The following is an 18,838-nucleotide window of genomic DNA, read 5'->3' as shown; positions in this document are numbered from 1 at the left end:
CTGTAGATGAATTCCTCAAGGAGTGTAGTTTCCAAAATGGGGTCACTTGTGGGAGGTTTCCACTGTTTTGTCCCTCAGGGGCTTTGCAAATGTGACATGGCCTCCACAAAGCATTCCTGCTAAATTTGATCTCCAAAAGCCAAATGGCGCTCTTTCCCTTCTAAGCCCTGCCTTGTGTCCAAACAGCCATTTAGAACCACATGTGAGGTATTGTTTTAATCAGGAGCAATTGCTTTACAAATTGTGCGCTGCTTTTTCTCCTTTAGTCCTTGTGGAAATGAGAAAAAATTAGCTAAACCTACATTTTATTTGAAAGAATGTAGATTTTCAAGGCCTAATTCCAATAATTTCTGCAATAAACCTGTGGGGTCAAAATACTCACTATGCCTCTAGATAATTTCCTTTTGGGGTCTAGTTTCCCAAATGGGGCCACTTTTGGGGGATTTCCACTGTTTTAGCACCGCAAAAGCCCTTCAAACCTGACATGGTGCCTAAAATATTTTCTAACAAAAAGGAGGCCCCAAGACTCACTAGGTGCTCCTTTTGCTTCTGAGGCCGGTGCTTCAGTCTATAAGCACACTAGGACCACATGTGGGATATTTCTAAAAACTGCAGAATCTTGGCAATAAATATTGAGTTGCATTTCTCTGATAAAAACTGCTGTGTTACAAAAAAATATGGATTAAAAATAAATTTCTGCAAAAAAAAAAAAGGAAATTTGTACATTTCGCCTCTACTTTGCTTTCATCCCTATGAAACGTCTAACGGGTTAAGAAACTTTCTAAATGCTGTTTTGAATACTTTGAGGGGTTACGTTTTTAAAATGGGGTGACTTATTCGGGCTTTCTAATATATAAAGCCCTCAAAGCCACTTCACAACTGAACTGGTCCCTGTAAAAATAGGCTTTTGAAATTTTCTTGAAAATGTGAGAAATTGCAGCTAAAGTATTAAGCATTGTAATGTCCTAGAAAAAGAAATCGATATTAAAAAAAACGATGCTGATCTAAAGTAGACATATTTTTCAGAAAATGTTGGTGTTTTTCACAATTAAATACTGAATGTATCTAGCAAATTTTGCCAGTAACATAAATTCCAATGTGTCATGAGAAAACCGTCTCAAAATCGCTTGGATAGGTAACAGTATTCCGAAGTTATTACCATATAAAGTGAAACATGTCAGATTTGAAAAATTAGGCTGTCAGGAAGGTCAAAAGTTGCCAAACCGGGAAGGGGTTAATGACCAGCAATTTTTAATTTCATATTTTTCCTCTATGCATTTCAGCAGCCATAAAAAAAAATTATTGTCGAGGCTGTATGAGAAGAAATGTTGTTGTTTTTTTCAGTGCAGCTTGGGGGGTAGAAAAAAGGCTGTGTTCACATCTACGTTGAGAGCCACCGTCACAGATCCGGCCAAGAAATGACAAACAAAATAGAGCAGCATTCTGCACTATTTTGTCCTGTAAAAGGACGGACACCGTGACAAAAAAAACCCGACAGACCTCATTATAGTCGGACACATGTGAGGTATCTGTCACGGCCATTATTGGAAATCTAAAACGTATATGTAAACATAGCCTAAATTAAAGTGTAATTTATATACATTTTTTGCATCTCAAATATAGTAAAAAGTGATTTCTGGTATTAATTTTTATTTTATTTTTTTAAATAGGTTACGTTAATTCTTCAGGTTATTACATTCTAGTGGGTATCTAATATGTGTAGGTTTTTTTTTGTATGTAATGTATGGACAAGAAAATATATTTTATACTACATCATTTTATTTTTGTTGTAGAAATTTATTTTTCATTACTTTTTTTTAATCCCAGGAAGCTATTACTATTTTATTTTAAGCTTATAATGTATTCGCATACTCCTGTATGTTAATAAATTATACTCAGACAGCTCTGGGGTCCTTTCTAGCTCACAGGGCCTACTCCAAAAACGCTTCCCAGTCTCCAATCGAGTCACCGGGAAAACTGTTAATCCAATTGAAGACGGTAGTCCCCTTTTGATCATGCCTTGGTAAAGGAACTGCAGGGATCAAAGGGTTAAACATATGGGATCGGAAGTAGTCAGGAGGCTACTCTAAGAACAGAAGCTGTTAAAAACAGCTCGTTCTTAGAGCTTGAGCACTCACTGTGGCATTCATTAGCCTGTTCTACAGTGATGCGAAAAGACGTAGTTGAAGACTAGGCTTCATTCACATCTGCATCGGGACTCCGTTCATGGGTTCCGTTTGAGCTTTCCATCAGGGGAAGCCATGAACGGAATCCAAACGGAAACCAGAGGTTTCCATTTGCATCACCATTTATTTCAATGGTGACGGATCCGGTGCAAATGGTTTCCGTTTGTCACCGTTGTTTAAGGGTTCCGTTGTTTTGACAGAATAAATAGTGCGGTAGACTACGGTATTGATTCTGTTAAAACCCTTAAACAATGGTGACAAACAGAAACCGTTTGCACCGGATCCGTCACCATTGAAATCAACGGTGATGCAAACGGAAACATATGGTTTCCGTTTGTTTTAGTTTGGATTCCGTTCATGCGTCGCCCTGATAGAAAGCTCTGACTGAATGCATGAACGGAATCCCAACGCAATGTGAACGAAGCATAAGAACCTGCATGCCCGCAGTCAAGACAGTGGGAGGTTGTTAAGGTGTTTTATGTCTAGTGTGTGACCAAAACCTGTTCATGTCCTTTTAACTATGTAAGGTACGTACAAATGACAATATACTAGCTGGAATCCACAAATGCAGTGAAGGACATGTACGTGTACATACAGGAAGCCAGTAGGAATGAGATAAAGATTGAGACTTAATAAATGTATTATATTATGAGATAATTGCATGTTTTTAAAGGGGTAGTCCACTTTGGACAACCAACTGGTTGATTGCAGGAGATACGTACTACTGTGGTCCGTTATTATCCCTGGGGGAGCCTCTTGATGTCCGACACTAACCTGCTTCTCATGGGGTCCCCTGGCCATCTGTATTCATCAGTGCTCTGCAAAAGCTTTATGTATAAATGCAGCTTTAAAGTTATGTGCACTTTTGCAAACAATATTTGTGTTGCTTAGGAGCTGAAGACACAAAATGATAGGCTGTATTTAATTGACTATTTACAATGTCGCTTCATTTTTTCTTTAATTTTATATGCACTGGAGCAATAAAAAAAAGCCAAATATATTAAACTTTGCACATTGAAACTATACATTGATCTTAACCCCTCAATGCACAATCACATACACGTAGTTCCCACACGATGCTGTACATGCCCTTCATCGCTAATGTACTGTTATTTAGACACTTGACAGTACATTATGTTTAAAAAGTATACTCAAAAGTAAAAGTTGCATTGCCTTAAAAATAATAAGAATATGGCTAACTGAATGCGAGGAGGCAAAAATTAAAAAATTGGTTTGGTTCATAAAGAGGATATGTCGCCTCTCCTGACATGTCTTTTTTAATAAATAATTGTATTTCCCATGAAATAACAATTGTGGGACATCTTTTTTTTAAAACTCTATGTTCTGCCGTTCCTCTGTTATGCCTCCTAGACGTTTGTGAATAAATTGACAACTGGGTGTTACCATTCCTATTGTCAAAGGGTGTGTCTCTACAGTCTCACTCTGTCAGCACTGATTGGACATTGCCAGTCTGTGTAGTTGCACACCCCCAGTTGTCCATACATTTCTAGGAGGACTAACCGAGTAATGGCACACTTTAAGATGCTCCAGAATTTTTATTTTATGGGGAATACAATTATTCACTAAAACAGAGGTGACCGGTCCTCTATCAGGGCTAATATATTTGTAGGTGTCTTTTGTGTGTTTTGATGCATTCTCTTGTTAAAGGGGTTTTCGGAATTATTTAAAAAAAAATTGGCCACGGTAGGAGGGATGCAAAAAAAAATAATAAAGCCATTGCCCAACTCACAGAACCCCATCATTCCAGCGGCGCCGCTTCCGTTTCTCCCCGCCGCTGTGTATTCACATGGCTGCAGCGATGATGTGCTTGTATACTCATATGATTGCATTCCTCCTACATTGGCCAATTTTTTAAATATCTCGGAAACCCCTTTAATGTAATATTTATTATCGTTCAGGATACAGTGGAACAATAACACTGGCTACTATTTGTTTCATTTGAAATGTATATTCATGTGTTGTCTTAGGAACGGAGCAGAAACTGTAATTGAGCCGTTAAACGTTATTCCACAGCAAAAAATAAGTTCTGAATAAGCAGTCTGCAAATTGTTATGGTCTGTGGCTTCTGCTGTAATGGATTATTTATATATTTTATTTCATGCAGACAGATCCGAGACACCGTCAATTGGATTTTCAGCGAGCAGATGCTGGTGTATTATATCAATGTGTTCAGAGATGCATTCTGGCCTAATGGAAAGTTGGCTCCTCCAAAAACCTCAAGAACAGAGCTGCAGCGCCAGGAAACCAAACATAAAGCACAGCAAAAACTACTTGAAAACATCCCCGGTGAGTACGCATCTAAAGCGGTTCTGTCCGATATAGTCACTCCTGGCAGTGCTCCAATCATTATCATTGCGCTGAAAAAATATATTTTTTGTTAACGTTTTTATATAGAACTTTTAAAAGGAATCTGTCACGTTGAACCCGTGGTCCAATCTGCAGGCAGCCGGTTATAGAACTGCAGGAGCGGAGTGGATTGTTGTATAGGTTTTGTGGGAACATTTTTTGAATAACTTGTTACCTATTGATTTAAATCCTTGCTCACTCTAGGATTTGGAGTCCAATGGGCGGTCCTAAACAATGACGGTTACTTCTGTATGCACACTCATACGGGGAAGGCTGTCAGTGTGTAGGACCGCCCACTGGACTAACACCTGCATAGTGAAAAACATCAATACATAGATAACTGCACAAAATAGTACGTAAGTATTGCTGGGGCCTATAATATACTCGACGCGCACGCACACGCACCTCTCTGCCCTTCTACACAGCGTCACTTTGTGTAGTAGGTGGGTTGTCCAGCCAAGGAGATCAAATTTTCTCAAGTATTTCCAGGTATTTACGATTCATATACAGAATTTTGTAAATCAGGATATAAGAATAAACTAGGTTAAACCATTGCATTAATAAGGTAGGGGGAGGGGGGTCATCTGTTGATTTCCATGCCATAATAAAATTTCCCTTGCACAAAACGGTAAGAAGCAAAAAAATATTTGTTTATAGCTTCCATAAACCAGGGTATCCAGGACACCAATACGACCAACCTGGAGAGACAGAATCCTGGAAAAATCTAAATGGTTATTTATAAACTGGAGAAAAGTATACCAAAAGGGACTTGGCCTAGGACAGGACTGACTGCATACAGAAATGTGCCCTTTTCGGCCTGGCACTGAAAGCAGCCATTAGAGATGCCTAATTTTTGTTAATCTGGTGGGAGTATAAAATACCCTGTTTACAAATTTGTTTTGATACAGAGTGTTGTGGGCACTAAAAGTCTAGAGCCGTATGAAATAATTTATTACCACTGGACTGTGTAAGGGCCTACAAACAGGTGAGAGATCGCTGAATCAGAAGTGCGGAGCATATTTTCTAGTCCAGAGCTAGTTCGAGGGACCTGTAAAGACACAAATTGTGCCAATAGTGCTTGACGGAGCGGTAGATATCTATAGAAACCCGTGCCAGGCAACAGAGCTAGATTTTGTAGAGTTCCAGAAGATGGAAAGCCGGCTGAGTCCGGAAAGCTTTTTCAATATACTTTTTTTTTTTTTCTTCTAGAAAAATGTATTAATTAAAACAAAATTGTGATTTTGTGTGCATTTATTAACTAAACCCTACGAGCACTTTGCAAAATCCCTCTCCAATTTTCCTTCTCCAAGGGGCCAAAGTCCTGTTTCCCCCTAGTAATGACTCATCCCTTCACCTTCATGTTGAACTAAAAATGTGTATATCCTAGATCACATGACATAATAAAGATTCATTCTTCGCTAGAAGCATTGCTCACAGAGGCATCATACAGACACACATGGAGCTCCTACAAGTCCATAAAACAGACCCATATATTGCAGGCCTCAGGAGGGCAAGAGGAGAGCCACATATTTAGGTGATTGATGACAGATCTACTTTGAATTGTATCTGACTATGCTGCCCCATCTAAGGGCAACCTAGTATGGTAACAGGTCTGCTCTCCAATTAGCCCAAGCGGCATAAAAAGTATTGTGCCATTTGGCTAACCGTAGCTATCAAAGAATACAGTTGACTTGTAGTTATGAGTCGTCGTCCCCTCTCAGCAATGCTGTGGCGGACTTCTGTGTGTCCACATACCCCGCAGCCATCAATCACTGGGGAGAGACGGGGGGGAGTGCTCTCCTCATGAATACAGCGGACTCATAACTTTTTTTGTGCCATTTGGGCTAATAGGAAAGCAGACATGTCCCTGCACTATGCAACATGAGGCAATATAGTTTGACGACAGATCCACTTTCAATGGTAGACGTTTAGAGAGATTTCTAGTTATGTAATCTGCCACAAAACTCCTTTTGTTTTAAGCCAAAACATGTATCAGTCTCACAGTGAAATATACATCACGTGGCCACTGCTACAATAACTGTATACATTGTTTGTGTCCCAACCCCCCTCCTTTAAATTGTGCCATCAGGACTTCAAGGAAATGGGAACTGGAAAATTCCTGCATTCATTAAAGGGTAACAAAACTTTCCAAAAACTTTTGACTTGTAATGTGACATGCCAGACGTTTTGATCGGTGGGGCTCCACTGAGACCCCCAACGATCCTCGGAAAGGTGAGCAAGCGGTGTACGGACTCAATAGAAAGTCTATGGGTCTGTACGCCGGTTTCTCGGCTTTCAGAGGATCGGTGGGGGTCTCCGTGCTCAGTCCCCCACCGATCAAAGCATCTGACATGTCACTATGACGTGTCAAAAGCTTTTTAAAACTTGTTACCCTTTAAATACATGATCACTATATAAGTAGGGATTTGCTGCTCCGAGCATGCCGATGGTATTCACTTACAGATTCAGTTGCAGCTAATTTCACTTTCCTTTTCTTAGGGAAATGAGAACACAAATTCTATCCAGTGACAAGTGGTTCTTGTACGTCACACTATAAAGTCGCCGTCCAAGCATATAGAAGACGATAATGTTGTGTAATCCACATTGTTTACCTTACAGATGCACTTCAGAACCTGGTAGGACAGCAGAATGCCCGACATGGTATAATAAAAATATTCAACGCACTCCAAGAAAACCGAGCCAATAAACATCTACTATATGTAAGCCATATGTTTATTTCTTCTCTCCATTGTCTTTCTGCCTACTACACTATGTAACACCCGACACTTCTAGGATCTTTTTACATTGTTTATTAAATTATTATACAGAGATATTTGCAAGGATTATTCTTACACATTTTACACACAAAATATAGGGAGCACCATTCTCCTGCGTGGCTGACCTGGTGGATTGGTTCTCCAATGCCCCCCTCCGCCTCGTCTCACCGAAGTCCTTATCCAGCTGGAGTGCATATTTCTTTGCGTCACCAATAGATATAAATAAGCTCCCATTATTTGTACTAGATAAATACTGGGAAATAGAGCAAGAGAGGAGGCAGACCAGGATGTTTGAAATCAAAGAGCCAGCAATAACCTAGAGGTCCAGTGCTTAATGTAAATGAACATCATAACACAACACAGTCAAGTATATTTCAGATTTGCATATCTTTAGTAAATATCTGATTTTAATTATGATCTTAAATGGTTACTATTGGATGATCTATATAACAACCTTACTGGTTGTAAAAGGGTTATTCCAGATATATCCACTGGATAGGTGATCTATTGGATTGGTGCAGCTTCCACTGCTGGGACCACTACCGATCGCTAGAACGGAGGACCCTAATCCACTACAATGAGGAGGAGTTTATGTGGAGCGGTGGTTGAGCTCCATACAACTCTATGCTCTTACTTGCCTGTTTCCATATTACCCGCAGAGTTGTAAGGAGTGGCAGCACACGTGCCTTCTCATCGCAGTTGGGGATAGGCGATAAATCTTATCTGCTAGAATACCCCTTTTACCATCCTATAGATTTATATAATATTTAATCCTATGCTCCTGTTTGGAAAAAAGATGCCGCGATCCCATGACTGATGAATCTTGTGTGCTTTCCCTCAGGTACTTCTTGAAGTGCTTCTAGTAGAGTTGTGTCCAGAATTGAGGACTCATTTAGAGCAACTGAAAGCTGGTCCAGTCTGTGACAGCACAAAGTGAACCACTACTTCTAATGTCTGTGTAACAACGGACATGCTAATTACTTTCCTCTTTTCCATAGAGGGCCGACTGAGGACTACTAATTCTCCTGTGTCTTTTTTTCTTTTTTTTTTCCCTTTTTATTTTATGTGACATTTACAGATGGGGGAGGCTGTTATTATAGTAATTGTAGACATAAGAAGATAATGCTGCATTGTTATCGGTTTTATTTAAGAAATGTTACTTGGTTACCGTTCTCTCTAGAATAAGACCCACAGTATTAATATACTGTAAAGGGGGCATCTTTTAACCTGTTCAGTGGAACCGTTGGGCACTGGACGTACACGACATTCAAGGAGAGTTATGTAAGATAGGGGTGAGACCAAATTGAATGTTGTTCAGATCATTTCCTCATTTGAGGATTTTGAACATTCCTTTATTATTTCCGGTGTATTGAAGAATGTTCTGTGCAATACTTTATGTAATGTAATTGTGAATATTTTATTCTTTATTGCTTTTATTTTTACCAAAGACTGCCCATTATTTAAACTATTTGTAAGCAATAAATAAAAAAATGAACTAATTTCTGTTTAACGCTTCATTGCTGACTATGACCAGACTTAAAAGTTTAGTTAACCTTTAATAAAAACTTTTGACATGTCATAGTGGCATGTCAGAAGGTTTGATCAGTGGGGGTCCGAGCACTGAGACCCCCACCAATCGCTAGAACGATGTGGCAGAAGTGCTCGGTAGAGCGCTGTGCAGCTTAGTTTCTGCTCAGCTTTCCTTGGAAAGTCAAGCGAGCTGTTTACAGGGCTCAATAGAAAGTCTATAAATCCGTACACCGCTCGCTCGGCTGTCCGAGGAAAGCCGATCAGAAACTAAGCGGCACAGCGCTCATCTGAGCACTTCTGCCCCTCCGTTTTAGCGATCGGTGGGGGTCTCAGTGCTTGGACCCCCACTGATAAAACATGTCACTATGACATAGAAAAAAAAAAGACGCCCCCAGCACTCACCCTAATTCAATTTTAATCAAGAGGATGCACAAATTGAAAGTCCAAAAATCCCATTTCAGATCTCCATATCCAATAAAAACTTCATGATCACATCCACGTGGCAAAGAATTCAGGTGTTTATTAACCCAATCCAACAACGTGTGCAACGTTTCGACTTGTGCAAAATTCTTTATCAAGTAGGCATTAACACATAGTTGGATTGTGTTAATAAACATCTGATGTCACTATGACGTGACAAAAGGTTTTTTTAAAGTTTTGTTAACCTTCAACTGCACATATAGTGAAAGGTGTGAAGCACTTTGGTACATGTGTACATTTCACACAGTAACATATAAAATCCGGCTGGACATAGTACACAAATGCCATAAGATAGTGTGAGACTTTGCATTTAATTTGCAGGATGGTGTAAGTGTCATGTGACTGTCATCCATTATTTGTTACAAAGGGTATAAAGCGATCAGTCTTGCAGAAATTGTATTGAAACACACCTATACCTTTCCGTATATTACATCACAATGGAGATCACTGGTCACATCTTCATCAATGAAGAAAGCCTGAAAGATAGAATTTGTTAGACTCAGATTGTAAATCAAGAACTAGAAGACTGGACTAGTTATGCTGGCATGAGGTTCTAGTAGACTTTGTAGTTGAGAAAATTTTGTAAGGGACAGCGATTCATAACATACAAAATAAAAAACAGATTTCAGTGCATATATTTGGTGGGTGAACTCTTTAGACTATGAAGACTTATTGGGACCAACCCTTAAGGCCCTATAACATGGGCCAATGATCAGGCAAACGCTCGTTCATCGGTTGATCTGATCTTTTAATCAGCATTAAAAATCATCGTTGTCGGCAGCAAATCTCCCTGTGTAAACAGAGATGTACTGCCGACATGATAAAAATTGCATGGGGACGAGCAATCGGAGTAACGAGCGCTTGCCCTATATATAAGAAATCATTGCTCCTTGTGAAAGGAGCAAATGAGCGCCGATCAATGAGCGGCCCCGTTGATCGGCGCTAGTTTACACGGCTCATGTTGGGCCGTGTAATAGGTCCCTTAGTAAAGGTAGGCACTGAATAGTGTTGTTACTGGTGGTCCAGTTTCCTCAGTCCAGTGCATTTAGGGCTTGTCCACACATAGCGGAATTGCTGCGTATTTTCTGTCCAGAAATTGCGGATGGAAAATACTCCGCAGAATACAGTAGCAGCAAAGTGGGTGAAATTTTACAAATCTCCTCCACCTGCTGCGTAAAAATTCAGAGCAGAAATTGACCTGCGGTGCATATTTCAGACCGCAGCATGTCAAATCCTCCTGCGGTAAGTGGACGGAATTGCTGTGTCTTCCAGAAGAGATGTCACCATATCGCAGCATTCAGAAAATTGACGCAAAATACGCAGCATTTTCTGCAGTAAAAACCGCAGGAAATGGTGCGTTTTTTCAGCAGCGAAAATTCTGCTACTTTCTTTTAAACTCGTTTTATTGAAAAGTAAATTTGGTTCATCACCGTATAAAGTATAAAAGGAAAAGGACAACAGCGTCCCAGTAATTGTAACGCCGCACTCGCAGGTGCTGGACATAACCGTTCAGTATTACCACAATGTAGAAACACTACTATACAAATGAGGCATAAAAAGGAGAAGACGGAGCATATATATCATAAGGCACATACAGATATGACCATATGCAAGAGGTCCGGGAGATCCACTACAGACAGACCAAAAAAAAACCCACATCTAACTCCCCTCCCCCCATCGCATCCACCGCCATGTCCAGCTCCCTGGAAGAGTATGTAGTATCCGGAGAACTGCACCACATGTCTCATATCTAATGAAATTTGTCAGGCCGATTTCTATGTTTGAAAATGAGACATTTATACGATACAGTAGAGTTAACCATTTGTTTCCAAATTGTTACCTTAGGAGGTCGCCTATCCATCCATCTCATAGAAATGCCTTTAAGAGCCAAAAATAAAGTCTCTTGCAAAAAGATTGTAGTATGGCCGGACCACATATCTTTAGTATTCCAAATAAACACCGCTCTGGAGACCTCCTAACAGGAGAGGGCAGCACTAAGTTAAGGAATCCGATGATCTCTGACCAATAGGACTGAATGTGAGGACACATCCGCACCATATGCCAAAAATCAGCTGGAGCATGAGAACATTTCGGACAGAAGGGTTCAGACATGCAGTTCATTTTAAATAATCGTAGAGGTGTCAGATATGCTTGAAGGATATAGTACAGCTGGATAAGCTTGTTATTGGCTGCAGGAGATACATGTAAATGTGCAGAATAGTCCAGTAATATGCCCTCAAGGCCAGGTGGATGACTTGCATGAGTCTAGGCGCCAAGGTATTTGAGTTAGCCAGCCAAATAGTAGAGGTAAATATCTGGGAGAACAATACCAGCCATCTCTTTTGGTCTTTGTAGATTTTGTATGGCCAGTTTTGACCTAGACCTTCCCCATATAAAGGAAATGATTTGTTGCTCCAGCTGCCTGAAGAAGGACTTTGGTATAGGAGTAAAGACAAGTTGCAGAATATAAAGACTCTTTGGAAGTATCACCATTTTTATCAAATTAATTCGGCCCATGACTGACAATGGAAGGGCTGCCCAAAGACGGTCAATAGAGGATAAACATTGAGTTGTAGAGAAAGTGCCGCCTTCCTGGCAATATTTATTCCCAAGTACTTAAAGTGATCAACAACAGCAAGACCTTCTCTCGTGGAACCCACAGGCTGTGAGTCCCCAGCATGAAGAAACAAGATGGTCGACTTTGACCAATTAATACGTAGTCCTGAGTAATCTCAAAGTGTTAATAAGATGCATCGTCCTAGGGAGGGAAGACTGTATCTGCGAAATAAAAAGCATGATGTCATCTGCATATAGAGCAATACGGTCCTCTCCCGTTGCATGCGAGACACCCCGCACCTCAGAATCCGATCTGATGAGCAGTGCCAGCGGCTCCATTGCCATAGCAAAGAGCAGGGGTGACAGGGGGCATCCCTGTCTCGTTCCCCGACCAAGTTCAAAGGAGGTAGACGTTTGGCCATTCAACGCTATATTAGCTTTCGGATGTTTATATATGGTCTGTATCCATGACACAAATGCAGGACCAAAGCCAAAGCTGGAAAGAACATTAGTTAGGTAAGGCCATTCAATAGAGTCGAAGGCCTTAGCGGCATCCAAGGAGGCCAAGGCCCAGTTGTTGTTGTTGTTACGCTCCCCTATCTGCGTCACCGCCGGGACCGCAAATTATCGTATGTACTTCTCCCAGGGATGAATCCGGATTGATCAGGATAAAGTCTGCTACTTTCAACGGGATTGCTGCAGAAATTTTCTGCAGCGATTCCGTTATGCGTGGACAAGCCCTTAAAGGGGTTGTCAAGGATAACAAATACGTAGTTGCTTTCCTCCAAAAAAAGCACCACCCTGTCCACTGGTGCCATATTTAGAAGAAAGAAGCCATGTTTTTCTAATCCTGGACAACTCCTTTTACTGACTTATCACACCAGTGTTTAGAGGCATCCCAGTGTTGTGCCGTAACCTGGCTCCAGAAATTACTTTATCTAACTTCCTGCTGAACAACTCACCTTCCACGATCCAAATTACCAAGTATCTGCTCACGTTGTTGCAGTTTTCAGTTCTGTTCCAGTGTTTTTGACAAGAGTTTTGTAGCGCTATTCGTAACTTCAAAGAACCCATTATAAGCCAATGGGATGTCAGGATTTGTTGGAATCTGTTTAAAAACTGATTCGTAATACGCCTCGTTTACGCCTGAAAATAGGTAGTGTGAACCCAGCCTTACCCTTTAATTCCCATGCATGGTGATGACAGCCAAAAAACACTGCAGGAATATTTAGGTTGGAATAGAAAATAATTGAGTGATGGGAAATCATAATCCTACGTTTGAGGTAATGGTGGACTTAGGGCGGTTTTACACGAACATGATATACATCCGTGCAACGCGCGTGATTTTCACACGCCTCACACGGACCTATATTAGTCTATGGGGCAGTGCAGACTGTCAGTGATTTTTGCGCAGCGTGAGTCCGCTGCATGAAACGCACGACAGGTCCTATATTTCTGCGTTTTTCGCGCATCACGCACCCATTGAAGTCAATGGGTGCGTGAAAATCACGCGCACCACACGGAAGCACTTCCGTGGGACGTGCGTGATTCACGCAACGCTGTCAAAAGTATGATTGAAAACAGAAAAGCACCACGTGCTTTTCTGTTTACAAACATCCAGAGTGTCCTAATGATGCCCGCTGCGCCAAAATCACGCAGCCGCGCATCATATGTGATGCCACACGGAGCTAAGTGCCTTTTGCGCACGCAAAACGCCGCTTTTTTTGCGTGCGCAAAACGCACACGCTCGTGTAAATCCGTCCTTATGGAAAGCCTCATTATTAATGATTACCTTTTTGTAGTGTTGTTGAGCAGCAGTCATGTCTGGCTTTATGCCCAAACCAAGATGAAGACATCTAGCCATGTAGAAGTTGGCCATCGCAATTCCTTTGGCTGTGTACACAGGAAGACCATCTTCTGCATCTGCTAATTGGTCAATGTCCTCATATTGTACAATCCTATAAAAGATGACAAAATAAGTTCTATTTATACTAATACTTATTTATTAAGTACTTTTTTTATATGGCAGAAACTAGATTGGATCCCAGGAGAAGTAAAAGGTAAAACCTTGCTTTTGAAAGATGTCTTTATTCCCCGTTACCTCTGGGATCGAATCCATTAATAAAAAAATATACCTTTATTTTGATTATTCATAGTTATCGGAAATGGAAATATTTATAAACTCTATTTACTTGTAGCAAAGTTTATCAACCCTCCAAAATGTGTTAAAAACAAGATAAGCCGCGTTCATATCTGTGTTAGAGGCCGCCGTCACTGATCCGGCCAAGATCACTTAAGACAATCGCGCAGCATGCTGCACTAGTGTTTCCGGTAAAACCGTGGGCACCTTGATGGAAAGCTGACAGAACCCATTAAAGTCCATGGATTCCGTCGGACCCCGGTGGTATCGGTTGTGCAACAGGACAGTCGCTTTCTGTATTCCATTGTTCTGCTCCCCTGACGAAGCAGAGCAACGGAAACCCCTGACACAGGTGTGAACATAGCCTTAAGCATTACCTCTCTGCAAATCCAAGCACAGGAATTTGTGTGACTTTACATAGTGATATCTAAAAATGGAAAAAAAGTTCCCACGGGCCTATTCAGTCTGCCCTTTCTGTATGGATAGTTATAAATATATGCATCGATTACATAACTTTATTTTTCTTCTGGGGGTTGTATTGTTTTTGTAAAGTAAATATACTTTTTTATATACCCCCACCCCCCCCCCCCTGCCTGTCCCAAACATTATTGAATGCTGTAACTGTATGTGTCTCCACAATAGCTGCTGGAAGTCTGTGCCATGGATCTATTACCCTTCCTGAAAATCAGTTTTTCCTTGTGTTGCATTTCAGTCTTCCTCCCTCCAATTTAAATGTCTACCCTCATTCGTAAAAATCCTGCCTTCCTGACCTTATTAATAACTTTTATATACTCTTGTTTCTATCGTATCATCTCTGTTCCTTCTCTCCTCTAACCTATACTTGTTTCATTCTTTGTCTTTCCTGGTATGTTTTGTTATGCAGCCTATGAGCCATTTTAGTTGCGCTCCTCTGAATTTTTATTTTATTGACGTCTCTCTTTAGACAGGGTCTCCATATCTGAAAATAGTACTCCGGGTGAGGTCTTAAGGTATGTTGGTCGACCATCTAATGTGTATGGAGGTGTCCCAACTCTCCTATGGTGGCAGATGTCGGGGGAGAGCAGGGTCGGGTGTGTTGGATTCCAACATACCCGATCCTTTTGTTTGCAATTAGATAAGCCGCAGCCAGAGCGGTATGGCAGCAGCTTTACTCCTTCTCCCTGTTGAGAACGCATGCACGAGTGTTCATGTGTAGGAAGGAGCCAGGAGGAATAGCTGTCGGCCGGACGATCGGTGTACGTAGCTCTACCATGTGCAATTTTTGGACAAGACCGGTCCCATTGTGTCTGGCGTAAGGCAAATACCGCATTTCACATACCAAAAATACAGCAATGGCGTGGGAATGCTGTGCTAATTGGATAACTTGCCAATATTGAAGGAACTTTGGATTCTGCGCTGTACCATAAAATTCTTACGGAGAAATAACAATCACCAGTCCATAAGCCGACATGTAATTGGGTCATACAGCCGGATGATCACCTGAAGCAGAATCTGAATGACTCCGCATAAACAAGGTTAAGGTTTGTACTGGCCTGACTTGTAAGTTGTACCTAATAGAGATGCTGTGGTGGGCTGTGAAATGCATGAAAACCTACCTGTGTGTCTGAATTCAAACACTTCTACAAACACTCAGTGATGTGAAGTTCTGATATCCCATTATAGGAGGGGTTTCCCTGCAATTATTGCTGCTTAACGTGGTACGTTTAACCCATTCGCTGCCAGGACAATATTCACACATTTGACCAAGACCGTATAACCTGAATTACAAATCATATTATACCCCATAACCATATATTTTCTAAAAGTAGATACCTGACACATTGTGAAAATGCTAAACAGCACTTTACAATCATGGCTGCGTTCGCGCAGTTTTGCGTAACGTTTCATAAAAAATGCATTAAAAAAAAATCCATGTTTTTGGCTAAAAATCGACAAACATGTAGCGTAGTAATCCACTAAATATCCTGTTGCAGCCGTGCGGTCTTACTTCTTGGCGAGCTCGGCTGCCTTTGTGTACAGCTTCCTGCTGTAGTAGTAGCTGACCAGGTGGCCCTGTGCGTACACGTTTCCACGCTCCGCTGCTTCCTTCAGGCACTCCAGTGCAAAGTGCAGATTCCTCTGTATTCCCAGGCCATACAGATACATCACACCAAGAGCTGCCTGTGACTCCGCACTGCCATTACCACAAGCTTCTGAATGCCAGAAGAAAGCCTGGAAAGGACCAAATGATTTTTAGTAACCAACCATTTATATCATATAATATGGGAAGATTATATTGTAGAACTTCTCTGCTCATAAATGTGTCCTATGATATTTACCAACTTCAAATTCTAATGTGACTGTAATGTAATTCGGAAACTCCAAATCTGTTATAAGATCTTATCAGTTGTGGATGTCATTTAATAATCGAAACGCTTTAAACAAAATCTTTAATCGATACCTTGGTTTGGAGATAGGTAATAACAAGATGGCAGGAAATTCCATTTATTGTTTGAGAATTCAAGGAATGGTTGGTCAGTGACTCGCAACATTCCAGGCTTTCCAAAATGTTTGGACCCCTTTAGCAATGACTTGATATGAAAGTCTAGTCCAGAAATTGTGTGATTAATGCGGATAGGCTGAATATATTATCCACAAATCAAACATCCTGAATCCACAGGATCAAAAGATATTCGCTAATTCCAAAGCTTCTTTTTTTTATGCCCCACCAAATGGGTTATAATGTAAAGGGGCTTTCTGACGATAGAAAGTTATGGCATATCCCTAGAATGAAATTTTTGTGAACAGTGTTGTTCCTGACCAGGCACCGTGCAGAAAATGCAATATAGTCCTATTCATGTGAATGGGATTACAGATCTTATAACGGGTCAGAATGGTGCTGTTTAGGGCTAAAAAAAATAATCCGAATATGCCGCTGTGCTTTGCTATTACGGAAGTCAACTCCTACGGATTAAGATCCAGGGGTCAGACCCTTACCGATGGTGACTTACGGTATATCTTAGCGATATGCCATGACTTACTATTGTCGGGACAACCCTTTTAAGCAAGGATCACGCACACCATTTTGATGCAGTTTTTGTGGCTGTTTTTGGCTCAAAGTTTTGAGCCAAACTCGGAAGTAGATCTAAAAGAAAGAAGATTCATCAGTCTTTATACCTTTCCTTCTTTTGGATCCACTAATGGCTTTGGCTCCAAAAACAGCCAAAAACTGCATCAGAAGTGTGAGTGTGATCCTGGCCTTAAGGTGGGTAGGTACAGCAGTCATGCCATAAAAGTGCAGAACTTGGACTGTAGTGCGTCCTCTGGTGGCAGCTGCTGCATCCTGAATAAACCAATTGTGCCAACACCTTGACGACATTTATGGTATAATGAAAATAACCTTTTGCAAATTCTTGTTGGGAGGTCGGGAATAGAACATTCCTAGCACACTCTGGGCTTTTACACTGGCTTTGGGGTTTCCATTATCTGCAGCTAAAAGCCACCACCTACAACGATAGGAAACATATATGAGAAATATAGGGTCTGGTTGCAACTTCGGTGCCTCAAGAAAAAAAGAATTACCCCTCTGCCTCTTCGTCAGAGTGACGCATCCCGCAGCCTTCATAACATGCTCGCCCTAGATTGTATGCAGCCGCGTATTTCAGGTGTGTAGCATGGTGGTTGCTGGAGCTGATGATCCTCTTCATGTACTCCACTCCTCTCCGCTGGAAGAAAAACAGGATGCACACATATGTCAGTGATATTATGCATGAGGCTTCGTTCTGACTATTCACATCCTCTTCATCTCTCGCTGTGCTGAGATATGATTGTAATTGCTAAAGGTTTTCTTTTTGTTCTGTTGACCCGGAGCTTCGTATTTAACCCTGATTTGATACAAGCTACAAATCTACTTACTTGTCCATAAACATATGGTCAAATTCCCCAGTTACATAGAAAATATTACTTGGACCAGTCCTTTTCGATGGTCCGTTCATTGCAAAAATCTCTATGCAAAAAATGTAAATGTTGGAGGTTGTCTCGCTAAATCTACCCCTTTCTATAGAGCATATGAATGTCAGAGGTAGTTCTGCGCTAAGGACCACCCTCTGTATGCCAGAGCAGAGATCTGCTAACAAATAGCAACTTTCATTCTGGCGGACCCAGTCTTTCCCTGTATTGCAAGGTCAACCATTCCTTTTTAATACCAGTATGTAATACAAAATTTCAATTTCAACTACTTTGGCCCCTAATGACAAAGCATTCGTGTTTTTGTTTCTTTTGTTTTTATCCTTGCATTCCAAGAGTCATAACTTTTTTGTCGACAGGCAAATAAAGGCTTGTTTATTGCAGATTGAGTTGAATTTTTCAATGGCACCATTTTTGGGTACATGTAATATATTAACTTTTATTAACTTTTTTTGAGGAGGGAATAGAAAAAAACAGCTATTTCAGCTTTGTATTTCGTGTTTTAAATTGACAACATTAACTATACTTCGTAAGTAACAATACCTTTTATGGGTCGCTACGATTACAGCAATATGAAATATGTAGAGGTCTTTCCTATTTTACTACTATTGCACAATAAAAACAAAAATATTTGTTTTTGCACCTCTGGATTCCAAGAGCTGTAACTTTTGTATTTGTCCATCACCGTAGCCATATGCTTGTGGCTTGTTTTTTGCGGAAGAGATGTAGCACCATTTTGGGTTACATGGGACGTAAGAGGCTCTGTCACCATATTATAAGTGGCCTATCTTGTACATAATACAGCAGTGTTTTTTTATTTAGAAAAACGATCATTTTTGACAGTTATGACCTATATT

The 18,838-nt window shown here is 40.7% G+C and overlaps 2 protein-coding genes across 3 annotated transcripts in view; one reads left to right on the top strand and one right to left on the bottom strand.

Moving 5' to 3' along the window:
- Positions 1 to 8,821, top strand: part of SNX25 (sorting nexin 25) — a 226,163-nt gene extending 217,342 nt beyond the window's left edge. Inside the window, exons 17-19 of the mRNA XM_075860184.1 lie at positions 4,312 to 4,493; positions 7,173 to 7,273; positions 8,172 to 8,821. Of these exons, the coding sequence (XP_075716299.1) occupies positions 4,312 to 4,493; positions 7,173 to 7,273; positions 8,172 to 8,267 (379 nt within the window). The 3' untranslated portion in view covers positions 8,268 to 8,821. The remainder of the gene's footprint in view (positions 1 to 4,311; positions 4,494 to 7,172; positions 7,274 to 8,171) is intronic.
- Positions 8,822 to 9,632: 811 nt separating this feature from the next.
- The window catches only part of LRP2BP (LRP2 binding protein), a 55,099-nt gene continuing 45,893 nt past the window's right edge, over positions 9,633 to 18,838 (bottom strand). For both annotated transcript variants that reach the window (XM_075849634.1, XM_075849635.1), the window contains exons 5-9: positions 17,598 to 17,740; positions 17,416 to 17,521; positions 16,024 to 16,247; positions 13,689 to 13,854; positions 9,633 to 9,816 (exon numbers count right to left, since the gene is read on the bottom strand). In XM_075849634.1, coding sequence (XP_075705749.1) covers positions 9,751 to 9,816; positions 13,689 to 13,854; positions 16,024 to 16,247; positions 17,416 to 17,521; positions 17,598 to 17,740 — 705 coding nt within the window. In that variant the 3' untranslated portion in view covers positions 9,633 to 9,750. The remainder of the gene's footprint in view (positions 9,817 to 13,688; positions 13,855 to 16,023; positions 16,248 to 17,415; positions 17,522 to 17,597; positions 17,741 to 18,838) is intronic.

This window comes from Rhinoderma darwinii, chromosome 1 (assembly GCF_050947455.1).
Source record: "Rhinoderma darwinii isolate aRhiDar2 chromosome 1, aRhiDar2.hap1, whole genome shotgun sequence".
Classification (NCBI taxonomy): Eukaryota; Metazoa; Chordata; class Amphibia; order Anura; family Rhinodermatidae; genus Rhinoderma; species Rhinoderma darwinii.
Note: the sequence above shows the minus strand (reverse complement) of the source record. Positions and strands in the feature narration are given on the sequence as shown.